We start from the raw sequence: 20,283 nt of genomic DNA, 5'->3' as shown, positions 1-20,283 counted from the left end.
TCCCGTTTTTTCTGTTAACTTTTTGACTTTATGTTTTATTCATTACCCTTTTTTCTGTAAACATTTGTTGTACATGTTGTACTACTCTATTCATAATCTTTTCCTGAGATCTTTCTATTTCTTCCTTTACGTTTTTTATTTCTCTTATTACGCCATCATCTTCCTTTACTAATCCAGTTACGTAACTTGATACTTCTCTTTTCCTTCAAAGAATATATTTGCTTACGTAACAATTCTTGTATTTTTTATTTATTTTATATAATTCTTTTTCTTTATCAAAATACTTTCTATCAAAAGAAACTTTTGCAAAAAATAGTAAAGTCCCATGACTGGAGGAACTCCCTGGTCAACCTCAGTAAGAAGCTGAGATCCCTCATAAAATCCTCCAAAGCTAGTTATGAAAACAAAATCACCACTGACTCTAAAGACCACCACAAAGCATTCTATAGCTATGTCAAGAATCTAAATGGGAACACTCAGATCTGCTCTGAGCTACAGCACAATGGCACTAAAGATACAGAACCAACTGATATTGCCAACATCCTGGCAGATAGGTTCAGTGCTAACTTTACCCCCCTCTCACCCCCTAGAGGGCCCATCTCTATACCGGAAGAATGCAAAGTTCCTATAATCACTGCTGCACAGGTAAAAAACACACACTCCAAAGCCAAGAACACAGCATCCATGGGACCTGACAATACCCCAGGCTGTGTTCTACACGAACTACAGAATGAACTGGCACCCTACCTAAGTACCATGTTCAGTCATAGCCTCACCTCAGGCTTTGTACCCATTGAATGGCGCACCGCGACAGTTATCCCACTCCACAAAGGGGGAGCCACGACGGACCCCAGGAACTACCGCCCCATTAGCCTGACGAGCCTGGTCTGCAAGGCCATGGAACATATCATCGTGGAACTCATAAACAAAGACATTGGTAATCTCCAAACTCTGGACCCTACCCAGTTTGGATTTGTAAAAGGCAGATCATGTTTCCTAAACCTGATTGACTTCTTTGAAGCAGTCACCAAAGCCATAGATGGGGGTAAAATGGTTCACACAGCTTATCTAGATCTTGCCAAGGCTTACGACACCATCCCCCACTCTGGAATTATAGATAAGCTCACTAAACTAGGTATAAATCCCTATGTCACAAGATGGGTTGCAACTGGCTCACGGACAGAACCCACACTGTGAAAGTAGTGGATTCCAAATCCGACATCAGACTAGTGACAAGTGGAGTACCACAGGGTTCAGTCCTGGGTCCTCTCCTGTTTGGTATCTATTTCTCTGAAGTGCAGGCCAACACAGAAGGTATTTGGCTAACAAAGTTTGCAGATGACTGCAAACTAGGAGCCATAATCGAAACTCCTAACGATGATGACAAACTACAAAAGGGCCTCACTGAGACAGATACCTGGTGTCAAAGCCATGGCCTGAAGCTCAATGCCAAAGAGTATATGGTCATCCCCTTTAGTAAAAACTCTGTACCCATGAACTACCACATAGCTGGTAGTCTACTTAATGCCGAAAATGTGATAAGAGACCTTGGGACAGAGGTGGACAGTAGTCTCTCCTTTGATAATCACATTTCCACAGTGGTCAGGAAATCTTTCTATGTGGCTCATCTCATCACAAAAGGATTCTCATCCAGAAAAAAAGAGGTCATTGTTCCCCTCTACTCGTCACTCATTAGACCCATTATAGAGTACAACGCCCCTTTTGGTATGTACCTCACAAGACATCTACAACAACTGGAAAGGCCACAGAAATACCTCACAAAGAGGATTACTGGCCTCAAACATATGCCCTATGCAGACCGTCTCAAAAAACTACAACTTTACTCCATCGCGTATCGCCTACTCAGGGGCGATCTCTGCCTAACATACAAAGCTATGTCAAACCCAGAGCTGTTGGACATGCTCCACTTAAAGAAATCCCAATCCCTCCGAGCTACACGCTCTAGGGACCTAAACCTTGTCACCACAATAAACAGAACATGCTGAAGGGATAGATTCCTGTCCCAGAGACTTCCCATACTCTTCAACAGACTACCTATCTATGTCAAACAGAGCTCCTCATTAGCACTCTTCAAGAAAAATCTTGATGACTGGATGGGAAATGGGAAATTCACCCCGGGGATCACTTCTGTGGCTCTGCTCGACAGGGGCACAGGAAAATAATTTTCTTAGGTGGTGAAAACCAGGGTAAATTTTTTGGCTAGGCTTGTATGGGCCCTAGGGCCGATAGCCTAGTACCTACCTATGAACCTATGTTCTAAATCTCCCAATGCATCATTGCGTGTTTTTATATATTTTTTTTCTCTGCTTTTCTCATATAATGCCACTGTAAAAAAAAACATTTTTGTATTTTTCCTTAAATATCATGCACCATTCAGACCAATTTTTATAAAACTTTCTCGTAGTAATATGATCTTTCTGTAACTGTATTACTAATATCTTTCCTTCTTCATTCCGCGCTTTCTCATTTATCCTTTTTATTCCTTTGCCTGTTTTTATATATTCCTTGTTTTCCTTTATTTCTATCCATATTGCAAAATGATCAGAAAATTCTGCTTCATCTACCCCATTCTCCTGTAACTAAACTTTTTGATACTGTAAAATAGCCTGTTTCCATTCTATACATGCCCGTTTTGTACGTCTATGACTTTTTGGCACAAAGTTTTAGCTTACCACATCTTATAACTTCTAACATTTTTCTTATATCATTTCCTTGTTTTTTATGCTTGACTTTTAAATCACAGTTCAAGTCTGCTGTTTTTATAATATTCATATTTATTGCTACGTAGTCTAAATACCTGATGAAATAAAGTTTACCTTTCTTTACATTTAGTATAAGCATATAATAGTACAATTCCATATACATGTTTTTTTTCCATTTTAAATCTACAATGCTTACCCTTCCCATTTTTGCTAAAGTTACTTCTGATATCTTTACTGTATATCTACAGAATATGGCTATCCAGAACATCTCTCATTTCCCAAGTTCCATATTGTCTTTCCTCCCATAGTTTCTCTGTTTCTAATCTTTCTTCATTTGTTAAACATCTTATGCCTTCTAATATAATTACACCTACATCAGATGTATTACACCACTCCAAAATCCCTGTTCTTCTTATATTCTTAATACTAATCACATTTATAGAATTCACTCTAACATTGTCATTTTCCCTTTTCCTTGGATTCAAATTTTCATAAGTTTGTAGCTAATTACTAGGCATGCTTTCTTAATGAGCTATTTTAAGCATAATAGATTTCCCTCCCAAAGGTGAGACTCCAACCCTGTACCTTGTGTGTGAATCAAATACCTTAACCATTACACCAGTCCCCAGTCATCAGCTGTAAATATTCATTCATCCATTTCCTTTCTTTTTTATTTTGTACTTATCCCTTTAAATTTTCCTTTTCTGTCTTGTATTCTTTTAGCAATATAATTTTTCTTTTTTTACCCAGCAGTTTTTCTTCTTCACTTATTTCAGAACCATTTTTGTGTTCTGTTTATTATTTTTTCATCTGTTTTTTCTATTTCTTTTACTTCAAAAATTTCTTCTTTGTTCAGTTTCTTCTGTTTTTTTTCTCTTATTTTCATGTTTGGAATCCACCCATAAATGCCCAATTCTGTTACATTTATACATTTTCACTTCACATTTTGCATCATGTCCTGTTTTCCCACAAATGTCCCATTTTCTTTTGTCACAGTTACTTTTCAAATGGCCATCCTTTACACACACACACACACACACACACACACACACACACACACACACACACACACACACACACACACACACACACACACACACACACACACACACACACGCACACACACACACACACATGCACACAAATACACACACGCACACACACACACCCACACACACACACACACACATACATACACGTGCACACACACACACACGCGCACACACACACACACATACACGCACGCGCACACACACGCGCGCACACACACACACATACACACGCACGCACGCGCACACACACACACGCACACACACACATGCGCGCGCGCATGCACACACACACGCACATGCACGCGCACACACACACACACACACACACACATACACACATACGCGTACACACATACGCGCGCACACACACACGCACACACACACACACATGCGCGCACACACACATACGCGCACACACACATACACGCGCACACACATACACACACACGCGCACACACACACACACACACACACACACACACACACACACACACACACACAAAACATGTTTTGGGTTGCCCCAGTATTTTACGACACCCCTATTACCCTCCACATTTATCATGCTTTATATATATATAATTGTTTTCTCTTTCTATTTTTAATAAAAATGACAATCCCAGCCATAATCCCCTTTTGTCATAAACTTTTGCAATGTCCAGTACATCTTTGCATAACATTTTCAAATGTCCTTTCAAAGTCTGTCTTTCTACCTCTCATCAAAATTGTGCATGAATTTTCTTTTTTCTGTCCTTGTTAAATACTTCTATTACATAAATATTCCATGGGTTACAGTTTTTATTTTTTTCTTATCTCCAAGAAAAATTTCCATTGAAAAAAACAATCTCAAATATAATGTCACAAAATGTGTCTTTGTTTATAAGAATAAATGCTGTTACCTCATGTGCTTTTAGATCCAAAGGAGTTATTAAATTACTTCATACCTGTCCATTTCTTTCTCTTCTTTACTTTGAATCCTTACCACATACTTTTGTTTTTCATTTTCTTCTGCTTTCTTTTCTGCTACTCCACTTTTGCCTTTGTTTACTTCCCTGCATATGTTTTCTTTTGCATCTTACCACTAGGATCGTCTCTGCATCCTCATTTTGTATTTTCTCCATAATGTCCCCCATGAAACATCATCTTTATTTTCTGGCTCACTCTGAACCACTATTTGTTTAAGTAAAGCATTCCACAACCCTCCCAACTTGAGAGTTGTAATTATACATCCACTATTTGATGACTCGTCTCCATCAAGCAAATTTCTTTGAAACATTTTCTCAGAATCTTGCACACATTCTTTGGTCTCAGTATTTGCTTTTTCCTCCATTTTATTCACCACTCCATCATCTCCTTCTCTCTCCATCTTCTTTTGTGTTTCTCTGGGCCAGGAACAGAAGTAGAAAGTGCTCCTCCAAAATGGTTCCCACTCGGAACAATGATGAGTAAGGGAAGTTCCCCAGTGCCCTGGTTAAATTTCCCTTTGTAGTATAAATACCACCTCGCATCTCCCTTGAAAAGATGCCTCCAGCCTAGTATAACTAACTGGTCAACAAAGGATAAATGAATACAAATCTCCAAACCGCAGAGAGCAGGAGCCTTGCCAGTGACCCTGCAAAGCTTTTTTTTCACTTTGCAAACTAGGTTCTTAAGAAATTGGTCAGGGAATGAACATCAGTTTGCCTGCTTGCTAATCACAGTGAGGGGGAAAGAATGGAATTCCTAGTTCTGGCTACAGTCTACAGTAGAGACATGAGACCAGCTGTTTTAATAGGTACTCAGAGTGCAACACTATATCATGTTTGGAAGGAGTCCACATGGATGTCATTTAACACCAGTTGTAGGATAGGTAATAATTGGAAATTATTCAACAGTCATAAATTGGGTAAGTATTCACTTATGCCTAATTTTCAGCCAAACTGTTAATGTGCCTACAGATTACCCATAAAGGTACAAATAAGTCAAGGGAGCCTGAATGGAGCTTGACGGCTGGGATGTAGAAGGGACAAAGAAAAAATAAAAAAATGAAGCTTATGCAGTTCCTGTAAACCCCAGAAAGCTCCATGCGGTAGAATCATGCATGCCTTCTGTAAACTGTATGGGAAAGTTGTTTGCTGCTAGAACTATGCATAATGTTTGAAAACTTCTTAGGAAAGTAGAACTTAAGCTAGGTAGTTGCGTTTTATAAACCCACATGGCAGAGGTGTGTAATGCTTCCAGTGTTCCTCATGGAGTGAAATTCTTTGTGGTAAAAGCATGTTTCCTGCACACCTTAAACACAAACATATGTACTAAGGCTAAAGCTTGCAGATGTTCTTCATCTCACATTGCTGCAGTCCTTACACTTGGGTAGTCCGCTGTCCTCGGTCGGCCCGAATATCAAAGTATAAGGCTGACGTCGGTCAAGGCGCATTTGACTGACATCAGGATGTCAGGGTACAAATGCGCATGACCGACGTCATATCCTCAGTCTTTTTTGCCGCATGGTCCGATGCAGAAGCAGCGTTGCAAGTGCCGTTCGGCATTCTGAAATTTTTCGAATTCGGAGTTTCAGACCGAGTCAAAGTTGGCTAAGTACCCCGTTGGGGAATATTTTAGTTTTTTCTTGCCTCAGTGGTTTACCGGATGTCAGAAAAAGTGAATAACTGTATTTCTTGTGGGAAACAGATACCGCATAGAGATTATCATACTTTGTGTATTCCTTGTTTAGGGCCTGAGCACGACGTTGTTGGGTGTCGCTCTTGTGCTAGATTCAATAAGCGCACTATAAAGAGAAGGTTAGATTGTGCCAGGTTAGTCTTCGGGAAGCGGTGCAATTATAAAATGCCGCCGGATGCTCCGACGCCCGCTTCTTCGAAGAAGCGCAAGGACAAAGCAGCTAAGCCTAGGCTAGAAGAACCGTCCGTACCGGACGCCGGTTCTTTAGAGGTGTCGGTGGAGCCGGTGGTTCCGCCGGAGGTTTCTTTGGAGTCCCAGGGAGAGACTTTGTTATTGCAGGATGTGGCCTCTCAGGAGGCAGGTCAGGCTGAAGGGGCTTCTCAGGTTACTGTACTCCCCTCCCTTCCTAGGGTGGTTAGGCCCTCTCCTTCTGTTTCCAAGGCTTCTCCCAGAGGCAGGCCAGGTTTAGCTTCAGTTGGTGTCACCCCTAGTTCTTCAGGAACTGTGCCCAAGAAGCATATGCTTAAAATGGCAGAAGATTTGATTACTTTGATTAGAGGTTCTTTGCCCCTCCTGATAAGAGACCTAGGGTGGAACCTGAGCTAGGGAGTTTTGAGCAGGCTTCGGATGTTTCAGAGTCTTCGGCTGAAGACTTGCAGGAGTATTCTCCTTATTCTGATTCTGATGTGGATGATTCTACTCCTTCTGCTTCTCCTCCTGAGGATTTTTTTTTTCAGAGACTCTTCATTCCATGAGGGAGCATTTTAAGTGGGAAGGTCAGGACTTCTCTGATTCCAGGAAAAGGCTTAGGGAATTTTGTTTTACCCCAGCATAGGCCTTTGGCTATACCTCCTGTTCTGGATGTGGTGGAAGATGTTTTTGCAGAGGCTTCTCTTAATCCTGATTCTTTGCCTCCTGCTCCTGTTAAACCGGATAGGTATTACAGGGTGCCTGAAGCTCATAAGTATCTTTTTAAGAGTCCTAGGGCAGACCCAGAAACTGTTAGTCAGGGGCCTAAAGGTGTTAAGGCTTCTGTTGTCAAAAATCCGGTTCCTCCAGATAAAGAGGCCAGGGCTTTGGATAGATGGGAAAAGAAAGTTTATACTTCTTCCACCCTAGCTATGAGGGCTTTGAATTGCCAGTTTCACATGTTGAAATACCAAAACTATCTCCTTTCACAATTGAAGTCTAAGGTAGATGCTCTGGCGGAAGGTTGGCACTTTTCAAGGAAAATTGGAGTTTAATTACCCAAGACAGATGGGTATTGGATATCATACACCACGGTTACAGGTTTTATTTCCATACCTTGCCTCCTTTCAAAGGCATGCCAGACGTTCCTCCTCAGCAAAGAATAGAGGCTCACAAACAAATTTCTCTGTTACTTCAAATAGGGGCCATACAGCCGGTCCCTATGCCAGAAGTGGGCCTAGGATTTTATTCTCGCCTGTTCCTAGTACCAAAGAAAGGGAACACGTGGAGACCAGTTTTGGATTTATCTACCCTCAACACTTATCTGGACATTCCCAAGTTCAAAATGTTGACGTTACAACAGCTTTTACCTCTGCTGGGCAAAGATCATTGGATGGTAACTTTGGATCTCAAGGAGGCTTACCTTCATGTTCCTATCAGACTGAGTTGCAGGAAGTATCTGCTTTCGGGCTGGGACTTCTCATTATCAGTTCTCTGCATTGCCCTTTGGCTTATCTACTGCCCAGAGTGTTCACGAAAGTTCTGGCTCCAGTGATAGCTTTCCTCAGGCTAAAAGGAATACAGATCTATCCTTATTTGGACGATTGCCTGATTCTGGCTCAAGGAAGGGACGAGCTTCTTCATCATTTGGAATATGTGATAGCAGTGCTAAGATGCCTGGGGTATTCTGTGAACGAAATAAAGTCCAGTCTAGTACCCTCTCAGGACATGTGCTTTCTGGGTGTAAGACTGAATACAGCATCCCAGATGGCCTTTTTGACCCCGGACAAACAAAAGAATCTTTCCCTTTACTTTCATCAATTGTCTCATCAGTCCAGGCTGACTGCAAGGACAGCCCTTCAAGCCTTGGGGTTCATGGCATCTTGTATTCTGGTGCTTCCCAATGCCAAACTGCATATGAGGAAGTTACAATGGTATCTCAAAAATGTATGGCTACAGCACTGCCAGGATCTGGACACTGTCATTCAAATAATACCTTGCATTCAAAAGGAATTTTTGTGGTGGGCTCAGGAATGTCACCTAAACAAGGGACTCTCTGTGACCCGGCCAGAGGCGAGTCAGATTCTAACGACAGATGCCTCAGACAAAGCTTGGGGAGCTCATCTGAATGGAAAATGGATACAAGACAAGTGGCCTGCCAGACTACAACATCTACATATCAACTTGAAGGAGATGTTAGCAGTCCAGTTTGCATTAATAGCTTTCAAGGATTTACTTCTTCCAGGGCAGGTGTTGATTCTAACAGACAACACAACTGTCATGTGGTACATCAACAAGCAAGGGGGAACACATTCTTATCCTCTATGCAGGCAAGCAATGATTTTGTGGGAGACTGCTCTCAGTTTACAGCTAAATCTTCAGGCAAGGTTTCTGCCGGGAGCACAGAACTCCTTAGCAGATGTGTTGAGCAGGCTAATTATGGATCCCCACGAGTGGAAATTGGATCCTCATGTATTTCAGAAATTGACAGTGTCATGGGGAACTCCAGACATAGATCTGTTCGCTTCTCCACTAAACCACCAGCTGCCAAAGTTTTGCACCTAAAAGGTTTCATCCCACAGCTTGGAAAGTGGATGCTCTTTCTTTCAATTGGAGCAATCTTCATGTGTATGCCTTTCCACCTCTGCCTCTCCTCCCAAAGGTACTACTAAAGGCCAGACAGGACAAGCCAAGGATGATTTTGATAGCTCCAGATTGGCCTCGACAGCATTGGTACCCATTACTGAGAAGCCTGGTACGGGAGCCTCCATGGCCTTTGCCTTCGATTCCACACCTGTTATCTCAGGAGGACAGTCATTTGCTCAATGTCAAGCTTCACTCTCTTCACCTAACAGCCTGGCATATTCTGTTTTGAACCATAGTGGGTCTCAACTTCCACAGCAAGTTTTGAATGTTATTTTGGAAGCTAGAAGGCCTAGTACAAGGAAAGTGTCAGATAAATGGAAGAGATTTTTATTTTGGAGTGCAGCAAAGGATTTTGATGTTTCTGAGCCTAATTTAAGTGTGGCTCTTCAATATCTTACTGAGTTACTGGACAAAGGTTTGTCCTTCTCTTCTATTAAGGTTCATGCTGCAGCAATTTCGGCTCACTATGATTGTGACCCACCATTGTTTTCTCATCCTTTGTTCAAGCAATTTCTTAGAGGGCAAAGAATATAAGACCCCCACGTAGAGCTCCTACTCCTGCTTGGGATCTCAATTTTGTGTTGGAGAAACTCACTCTACAACCTTTTGAGCCTGCAGCTACTATCGAGTTGAAATATTTATCATGGAAGACTGCTTTTTGTTGGCCATTACCTCTGCAAGAAGGGTTTCTGAGTTGCAGGCCCTTATGGCGGTTGAGCCTTTCTTAATTTTCATAAGGATAGGGTATCTTTATTACTAATCCTTCCTTTATGCCTAAAGTGGTTTCTAGTGTGGCTTTAAACCAAACTATTCATTTGCCTACTTTTTATGCAAATCCCCAAAATAAAGGGGAAAAGATTTTGCACACTTTAGATGTACACAGGCAGTTGCGATATTATTTGGACAGAACTAAAGGGTTCAGGCAGTCTCAGCAGTTATTTGTTTCTTTTGCTTTGAGTTCTCAGGGCAAGCCTGTGTCAAAACAAACTATTTCTAAGTGGATTGGGTTTTGCATTGCTTTCTGTTATTCCCATCATGGCAAGGAGATTCCAGCTGGGATTAGGCCTCATTCCACTAGGGCTACTGTCACTTCGACAGCTGTTTTGAGGGGTGGCAACTAAAGATATTTTGGAGGCAGCTACTTGGAGTTCAGTGCATACTTTCTCTAGGCATTATCACCTTCCACTTTATTCTAAATCTAGGGCTGGTTTTGCCACTGCTATTTTGCAGGGCATTTTGGCAGCTCCTGCTTCCTTATAGTTTTGCCATCCTCCCTTACCTCTGCTTTGGGATTCTACCCAAGTGTAAGGACTGCAGCAATGTGAGATGAAGAACATAGTACAGTTTTGTACCTACCATAAATGTAGATGTTCAAGATCCACATTGCTGCAGTCCAATTTACCTCCCTCCTTCCCCTCTGTAGTTAGAGGTGGTTGTGTGGGTTGGGTTGTCAATATGGTGTATATTGTATATATTGTACATATTTTTAGTGCAAGGGTGGTTGGTTGGTTGTTTGCTGTCTTTTGGTTTTGACCTTTCTTTTTAGGGTCTTCTGACATCTGGGGCAAGAAAAGACTGAGGATATGACGTCGGTCATGCGCATTTGTACCCTGACGTCCTGATGTCAGTCAAATGCGCCTTGACCGACGTCAGCCTTATACTTTGATATTCGGGCCGACCGAGGACAGCGGACTACCCAAGTGTAAGGACTGCAGCAATGTGGATCTTCGAACATCTACATTTATGGTAGGTACAAAACTGTACTTTTCCTGGAAACCCCTTTGAAAAAATGTAGATTAAACAAGTATATAATTTTTTTTCCTTTCAAAAATGAAAAAAAAAGGAGATTTTATTTCATGCCATCAGTGTGCTGATTCCTCACAGTTTTAGTACATTGCTGATAAAAATGCTCTTTGCCATTTCTCTTCAGTGCCATTATGACACCCTGTTTCCGGAATCCTAGCTTGGCCTGGGTTACGACACCCTTGACCCCTGACCATGCTGATTCCATCTTCTAACTTGAGAATGTGGATATCTGCTGTCAGTGAGTGCATCACTCCCATAATATAGCTATATCTCTAACTTACAGACAGGGGAATTGCCAGGGCTTAGTCAAAGGGCGTAGCTGACTAATGAAACAATGCAAGTGTTATAATAAGGAGAAAATTAACATAAGAGTGGAAGCATTCTGATAGGACACAGATTTCCAGAGCAGTGGAAGGCTTATGATAAGGCACAGAGTAACCCAGTCTTTGGAAGCATTATGGTAAGGCACAGCTGTCCTGTGTTGCCAGTTACAGTCTGCGTAATACATTTATAAGTCAAACATAAAGGTGCCTGGAGGTCCTAATGTACTTTGATAAGGTAGGACTGATACTTAATTTACGCAGTGGAATTGACATTTTGTGCTATTTGAGTATAGTAGAGCTATACTGAATTTCATCTTGTATTTCAGTAGTGACTGTCATATGTCATTGTATTGCAGCGGAAATTTCCAGCTTTCTGGTGCGTAATGTGAGTTATGAGATTCCATCCTTAAAAAAGCAGATCGCTAAGTGTCAGCAGCTACAACAAGAATACGGCCGAAAGGAAGTGGAATGTGTTAACGGAGCCAGCGATCTCAGAGAAAAATTCTATACTTCATGCAAGAAATATGGCATCACAGTAAGCAAGCCAGGAAGGAATTACTGTTAAAATGTGGGTCATTTTTCACAGTTTGGGAATAGAAAAAGAAGGTTGTTGGTCACAGCAGTATAGTAAGCAAATTGCTGATTGCCTTGTTGTGTATATTGTAAAACTGGATTTAAATGGTACTCTTGAGTATTCACATTGCATGCCTAACTCTCTTCAGGTTCTCCTGCAACTATTCACATTGCATCCCATTCCCTGTTGAGGTTCTACTGTAAGCATTCCTACTGCATTCCATGTTGTTTTGGGGTTCTCTTTTAAGCATTCACATTGCATCCCATGCCTTCTTGTGGCTCTGCTGTAAGCATTCACATTGCATCTCATGCCCTGTTGTGGTACTGCTGTAAGTGTTCACATTGCATCCCATGCCTTCTTCTGGCTCTGCTGTAGCACTCAGTTTGCAACCCATCCCCTGTTGCAATTTGCCTAAGTATTCACATTGCATTCCATGCTCTGTTGCGATTTTGCTGTAAGCATTCACATTGCATTCCATGCCTTGTTGAGGTTTTGCTGTAAGCATTCACATTGCATCCCATGCCCTGTTGTAGTTCTGCTGTATACATTTACATTGCATCCTATGCCCTCTTGTGGTTCTGCTGTAAGCATTCACATTGTATCCCATTCCCTGTTGCAGTTTTTCTGTAAGCATTCACATTGCATTCTTTGCCCTGTCGAAGTTCTGCTGTAAGCATTCACATTGCATTCTTTGCCTTATTGCAGTTCTGCTGTAAGCATTCACATTGCATTCCTTGCCCTGTTGCAGTTCTGCTGTAAGCATTCATATTGCATCCCATGCCTTGTAGCAGTTCTGCTGTAAGCATTCACATTGCATTCCATGCCCTGTTATCGTACTGCTGTAAGCACTCACATTGCATCCAATCCCCTGTTGCAATTTTGCCTAAGCATTCACATTGCATTCCATGCTCTGTTGCGATTTTGCTGTAAGCATTCACATTACATTGCATTCCATGCCATGTTGAGGTTTTGCTGTAAGCATTCACATTGCATCCTGTGCCCTGTTGCAGTTCTGCTGTATGCATTCACATTGCATCCCAAGCACTGTTGTAGTTCTGCTGTATGCATTTGGATTGCATCCCATGCCCTCTTGTGGTTCTGGTGTAAGCATTCACATTGCATCCCATTCCCTGTTGCAGTTTTTCTGAAAGAATTCACATTGCATTCTTTGCCCTATTGCAATTCTGCTGTAAGTATTCACATTGCATGCCTTGCCCTGTTGCAGTTCTGCTGTAAGCATTCATATTGCATCCCATGCCCTGTTGCAGTTCTGCTGTAAGCATTCATATTGCATCCCATGCCTTGTTGCAGTTCTGCTGTAAGCATTCACATTCCATCCCATGCCATGTTGTGGTTCTGCTGTAAGCATTCACATTGCATCCCATGCCCTGTTACAGTTCTGCTGTAAGCATTCACATTGTGCCCAAGCCCTGTTGCAGTTTTACTGTATGCATTCACATTACATTCCATGCCCTGTTGCAGGTTTTCTGTAAGCATTCACATTGCATTCCCTGCCCTGTTGCAGTTCTGCTGTAAGCATTCACATTGCATCCAATGCCCTGTTGCAGTTTTACTGTATGTTCATAGGTTCATAGAGTCATACTAGGCTAACTGCCCTGGTGGGCCATTTTAAGCCTAGCCAACTACCCCATGTGAGAATCAAACCCTGCACCTTGTGTTTGTAAGGTAAACACCCCAACCAACCTTCCACCCCTTATGTATTCATATTGCATCCCATGCCTTGTTGCAGTTTTTCTGTAAGCATTCACATTGCATTGTTTGTCCTGTTGCAGTTCTGCTGTAAGCATTCACATTGCATTATTTGCCCTATTGCAGTTCTGTTGTAAGCATTCACATTGCATTCCTTGCCCTGTTGCATTTCTGCTGTAAGCATTCACATTGTATTCTTTGCCCTGTTGCATTTCTGCTATAAGCATTCACATTGCATTCATTGCCCTATTGCAATTCTGCTGTAAGCATTCACATTGCATTCCTTGCCTGTTGCATTTCTGCTGTAAGCATTCACATTGCATTCATTGCCCCGTTGCATTTCTGCTGTAAGCATTCACATTGCATTCATTGCCCTGTTGCATTTCTGCTGTAAGCATTCACTTTGCATCCTATGCTCTGTTATGGTACTGCTGTATGCATTCACACTGCATTCCGTGCCCTGTTGCAGTTTTTCTGTAAGCATTCACATTGCATTCTTTGCCCTGTTGCAGTTCTGCTGTAAGCATTCACATTGCATTCCTTGCCCTGTTGCATTTCTGCTGTAAACATTCACATTGCATTCATTGCCCTGTTGCATTTCTGCTATAAGCATTCACATTGCATTCATTGCCCTGTTGCATTTCTGCTGTAAGCATTCACGTTGCATCCCATGCTCTGTTATGGTACTGCTGTATGCATTCACACTGCATTCCTTGCCCTGTTGCAGTTCTGCTGTAAGAAGCCATTGTTAGTCTTGCTTTTAAAGCATTATGTTGGTCTGTACCTTGTTTGGGAAATATATGTGGTGCAAGCAAAAAAATAAATAAATAAATGGAAGATCCCAGGTGAACTGCAGTTTAAAAGGGAATGCTAATTGTGTGGAATGTAAAACCTCATAAGCCACCTAATAAAGTGCTTTAAATGAAGTATAGTACTTATTAGATGTTCAGAAATAACATTCTTAAATCATATCCATTAAATAAATAATGCAGTCATTTCATAGATTACTGAGACATTGAAAGGATTCTGTAAATAAAGTTAGGCACTTGACATCCTAAGACTGTAAATGGCTTTTAATGTTGTACCTTGAGCTGGTTTGGGATTTTCTTTCCATCTTCATGGCAGAGTGGATACTAAGTAGCATGATGGTCTTCATTCATCATTATGGCATATGATACTTAGTACCATGGTACTCTCCATCTATCATCGTAGTGTAGTGATACTGAGTACCACGGTATTCTCCATCCTTCATCATGGTGTAGTGATAATAAGTACCATAGTATTCTCCATCTATCATCATGGTGGGCTGATACTAAGTACCATGGTATTCTCCATCCATCATCATGGCGTAGTGATATTAAGTACAATGATATTCTCCATTCATCATCATGACAGAGTGATACTAACTACCATGGTATTCTGTATCCATCATCATGGAGTACTGATACTAGGTACCATGGTATTCTCCATCCATCATCATGGCATAGTGATAGTAAGTACCTTGGTGTAATCTCCATCCATCATCATGGTGTAGTGATAGTGAGTACCATGGTATTCTCCATCCATCATCATAGAGTACTGATACTAAGTACCATAGTATTCTCCATCCATCATCTTGGTGTAGTGATACTAAGTACCATAGTATTCTCCATCCATCATCATGGTGTAGTGATACTGAGTACCATAGTATTCTCCATCCATCATCATGGCATAGTGATACTAAGTACCATGGTATTCTCCATTTATCATCATGGAGTACTGATACTAAGTACCATAGTATTCTCCATCCATCGTCATGGCGTAGTGGTACCGAGTACCATGGAATTCTCTATCCATCATCATGGTGTAGTGATAATAAGTACCATAGTATTCTCCATCCATCATCATGGCGTAGTGATACTGAGTGCCATGGTATTCTCCATCTGTCATCATGGTGTAGTGATACTGAGTACCATGGTATTCTCCATCCATCATCATGGAGTACTGATACTAAGTACCATAGTATTCTCCATCCATCGTCATGGCATAGTGATACTAAGTACCATGGTATTCTCCATTCATCATCATGGAGTACTGATACTAAGTACCGTAGTATTTTCCATCCATCATCATGGCAGAGTGATATTAAGTACCGTGGTATTCTCCATCCATCATCATGGAGTACTGATACTAAGTACCATAGTATTCTCCATCCATCATCATGACGTAGTGATACTAAGTACCATGGTATTCTCCATTCATCATCATGGAGTACTGATACTAAGTACCATAGTATTTTCCATCCATCATCATGGCAGACTGATATTAAGTACCGTGGTATTCTCCATCCATCATCATGGAGTACTGATACTAAGTACCATAGTATTCTCCATCCATCATCATGGCGTAGTGATAATAAGTGCCATGTCACTGTAAATCCTGTTTTTTTTTTATGCCAAAGCAGTGGGGCTGCAATGGAATCCATCCATCTATCCTCTGGATAACCAACAATGCAGGCTTCTTTCCTGGAACACATTTTAATGCTTCTTCATTTGTTTAGCAAAATTTCGTATCACAGTTTTTCAGCACATTTCTTAGCCTAATAGGTTGTGTATCCTTTCCTGTCCTTCTGAAAACTCAGCTTATTCTTTACTGAACTGCATTATCAAAAATAACTGATCTGTCAAACTGATGCCAAGCTGTGGTTCCATACTAATAAGTCTGGGGGTTATTTTTCTCTGATTCCATTGACTATCAGTTTTCCCTCCTGAACTCTGTTGATTTATTCATTCTTCCAGGGCAGTGTCATGCAGATGTGGAAGTGTGTCCATCATCCTTACAGAACATTTTTTTTTGTTTAAGCTCTCTTATCCCACTGCGCATGCTTGACGTTGACCAAGTAGTTAGTGCGTAGTGGTGTTTGCAACATGTCCACATGTCTGCATGTGGTGTAATCAACACCAGCTCGGCTGTACCCAACTTTTCCTGTTTAGACAAGCATGGCTGATGTTCTTCGTTTTCCATTGCTGCAGTCCTTACTATTGGGTATAGTCCGCATCCAGTCGGCCCGAATACCAGAGTATAAGGCTGACGTCGGTCAGGGCGCATTAGACTGACGTCAGTACGTCAGGGTACTAATGCGCATGACCGGCGTCATATCCTCAGTCTTTTTTGCCGCGTGGTCCGATGCAGAAGCAGTTTTGCGAGTGCAGGTTGGCGTTCTGAAATATTTCCGAAACCGGAGTTTCAGACCGAATCAGAGTTGGCTAAGTACCCCGTTGGGGAACATTTTGGTTTTTTCTTGCCTCAGTATTTAACCAGATGTCAGAAAAAGTGAATAACTGTATTTCTTGTGGGAAACAAATACCTCATAGGGATTACCATACATTGTGTATACCTTGTTTAGGGCCTGAACACGACGTTGTTGGTTGCCGCTCTTGTGCTAGGTTTAACAAACGCACTATTAAGAGGAGGTTAGACTGTGCCAGATTAGTGTTTGGGAAGCGTTGCAATTATAATATGCCGTCGGATGCTCCGACGCCCGCTTCGTCCAAGAAGCGCAAGGACAAAACAGCGAAGCCTAGGGTTGATGAACCGGCAGTCCCGGACGCCGGTTCTTTAGGAGACTCAGTGGAGCCAGAGGTTTTGCCAGGAGTTTCTATGGAATCTCAGGCAGAAACTTTACTGTTACAGGATGTACCCTCTCAGGAGGCAGGCCAGGCTGAGGGGGCTTCTCAGGTAACTATTCTTCCCTCTCTTCCCAAAGTAGTTAGAGCCTCTCCTTCTGTTACCAAAACTTCTTTTAGAGGTAGGCCAAGTTCAGCTTCAGTAGGGGCTTCTCCTAGCATTTCGGGTTCTGTACCTAAGAAACATATGCTTAAAATGGCAGAAGATTTGATTACTATGATTAGAGGTTCTATGGGCCCTCCTGATAAGAGGCCTAGGGTGGAACCAGAGTTTGACAGTTTTGAACAGGGTTCAGGGCTTCTGAGTCTTCTGCGGAAGATTTGCAGGAGTATCCTCATTATTCTGATTCTGATGTGGATGATGCCACTCCTTCGGCTTCTCCTCCTGAGGATTTTTCATTTTCAGAGACTCTGCATTCCATGGGGGAGCACTTTAAATGGGAAGGCCAGGATTACTCTGATTCCAGGAAGAGGCTTAGGGAATTCTTGTTTTTACCCCAGCATAGGCCCTTAGCTATACCTCCTGTGTTGAATGTGGTGGAAGATGTTTTGCAGAGGCTTCCCTGAACCCTGATTCTTTGCCTCCTGCTCCTGTTAAACCTGATAGGTACTATAGGGTGCCCGAAGCTCATAAGTATTTGTTTAAGAGTCCTAGGGCGGACCCAGAAACTGTTTCTCAGGGGCCTAAAGGTGTTAAGGCCTCTGTGGTTAAAAATCCTGTTCCCACTGACAAAGAGGCAAGGGCGTTGGATAGGTGGGGTAAGAAAGTGTATACTTCTTCCACTCTAGCCATGAGAGCGTTGAATTGTCAGTTTCACATGCTGAAATATCAAAATTATCTCCTTTCACAATTAAAATCTAAGGTGGATGCTTTGGCGGAAGGTATTGATTGTAAAGAATTGCTGGATTTAGTTTATGTGTCTGAACAAGTGGGCAAGCATTCTTTGCAATGTGGTTTTGATGCTGTGCAGGCCTCCTCGAGGGTGGCTGCCACTAGTTCTGTTCTTCGCAGGCATGCCTGGTTGAGGGATCAAAATTTGGCTGAGCATGTTAAGACAAGGATTTTGGATGCTCCTTTACAGTCTGATGTGTTGTTTGGTTCACCTGTGGAAGCAGTTTTAAAGAAAATGGAGGACAAAGCTAAGTCTATGCAAACTGTTAAAGATTTTTTGCAGGTACAGCCACCGAAGTTTAGTAGAAATTGGCCTGCTAAGGGGTGGACATATCCTGCTTATGATTCCCAGTCTAGGGGTAGGTCTAGACGTGGTAGGGGCAGGGCTCAAGGTTCTTTTAGGCCTAGAACAGGGAGTTCACCTGCTCAGACTTCTGGTGAGGGCAGGGGTCAGTCCTTTCGTAAACAGACCCAATGACCTGCCTTTTCAGCTGCCAGTAGATTCTCGTCTGGCAGCTCCTTTGGGAGGACGACTATCTCTTTTCAAAGAAAATTGGGATTTAATTACTCAAGACAGATGGGTGTTGGACATCATTCACCACGGTTACAGATTTTATTTCCATACAATGCCCCCTTTCAAAGGCATGCCAGACGTTCCTCCTCCACAAAGAAAAGAGGCTCACAAGCAAGTTTCTCAGTTACTCCAAATGGGGGCCATTCGGCCAGTCCCTGTATCAGAAAGGGGCCTAGGATTTTATTCTCGCCTGTTCCTAGTACCAAAGAAGGGGAACACGTGGAGACCGATTTTGGATTTATCTCTCCTCAACACTTATCTGGACATTCCCAAGTTCAAGATGTTGACGTTACAACAGCTTTTACCCCTGCTGGGCAAAGATCACTGGATGGTAACTTTAGATCTCAAGGAAGCTTACCTTCATGTGCCTATCAGGCTAAGTTACAGGAAGTATCTGCGGTTTCGAGCTGGAGATTCTCATTATCAGTTCTCTGCATTGCCCTTTGGCTTATCTACTGCCCAGAGTATTCACAAAGGTTCTGGCTCCAGTGATAGCTTACTTCGCTACAAGGAATTCAAATCTATCCTTATTTAGACGACTGCCTGATTCTGGCTCAAGAAAAGGAAGACCTTCTACAGCATCTGGAATATGTTATAGCAGTGCTAAGATGCCTAGGGTATTCTGTGAGCGAAATAAAGTCCAGTCTAGTACCCTCTCAAGACATGTGCTTTCTGGGTGTGAGACTGAATACAGCAGCCCAGATGGCCTTTTAACCCCGGACAAACAAAAGAGTCTATCACTTTACTTCCATCAACTATCTCATCAGTCCGTGCTGACTGCAAAGACAGTCCTTCAAGCATTAGGGTTCATGGCATCTTGTATTCTGGTGCTTCCCAATGCCAAACTGCATATGAGGAAGTTACAATGGTATCTCAAAATGTATGGACACAGCACTGCCAGGATTTAGACACTGTCATTCAAATAATACCTTGCCTTCAAAGAGAATTTTGTGGTGGGCTCAGGAATGTCACCTAAACAAGGGACTCTCTGTGACCCGGCCAGAGGCGAGTCAGATTTTAACGACAGATGCCTCGGACATTGCTTGGGGAGCTCATCTAAATGGAAAGTGGATACAAGACAAGTGGCCTGCCAGACTACAGCATCTACATATCAACATGAAGGAGATGTTAGCAGTCCAGTTTGCATTAATGGCTTTCAAGGAGTTACTTCTTCCAGGGCAGGTGTTGATTCTAACCGACAACACAACTGTCATGTGGTACATCAACAAGCAAGGGGGAACACATTCTTATCCTCTATGCAGGCAAGCAATGATTTTATGGGAGACTGCGCTAAGCTTGCAACTAACTCTTCAGGCAAGGTTTCTGCCAGGAGCACAGAACTCCTTAGCAGATGTGTTAAGCAGACAAATCATGGATCCCCACGAGTGGAAACTGGATCTTCATGTATTTCAGAAATTGACAGTGTCATGGGGAACTCCAGACATAGATCTGTTCGCTTCTCCACTAAACCACC

The 20,283-nt window shown here is 42.2% G+C and overlaps 1 protein-coding gene across 2 annotated transcripts in view; it reads left to right on the top strand.

The window, feature by feature from the left end:
- Window positions 1-20,283, top strand: part of CDK5RAP3 (CDK5 regulatory subunit associated protein 3) — a 613,925-nt gene that overhangs the window by 288,693 nt on the left and 304,949 nt on the right. For both annotated transcript variants that reach the window (XM_044055301.1, XM_044055302.1), the window contains exon 6: window positions 11,751-11,929. In XM_044055301.1, coding sequence (XP_043911236.1) covers window positions 11,751-11,929 — 179 coding nt within the window. The remainder of the gene's footprint in view (window positions 1-11,750; window positions 11,930-20,283) is intronic.

The sequence above is a fragment of the Protopterus annectens genome, chromosome 13.part0, assembly GCF_019279795.1.
Source record: "Protopterus annectens isolate FY-2018-M chromosome 13.part0, PAN1.0, whole genome shotgun sequence".
NCBI classification, from domain to species: Eukaryota; Metazoa; Chordata; order Ceratodontiformes; family Protopteridae; genus Protopterus; species Protopterus annectens.
The sequence above is the reverse complement of the archived record's forward strand: the minus strand, read 5'-3'. Positions and strand labels throughout refer to the sequence as shown.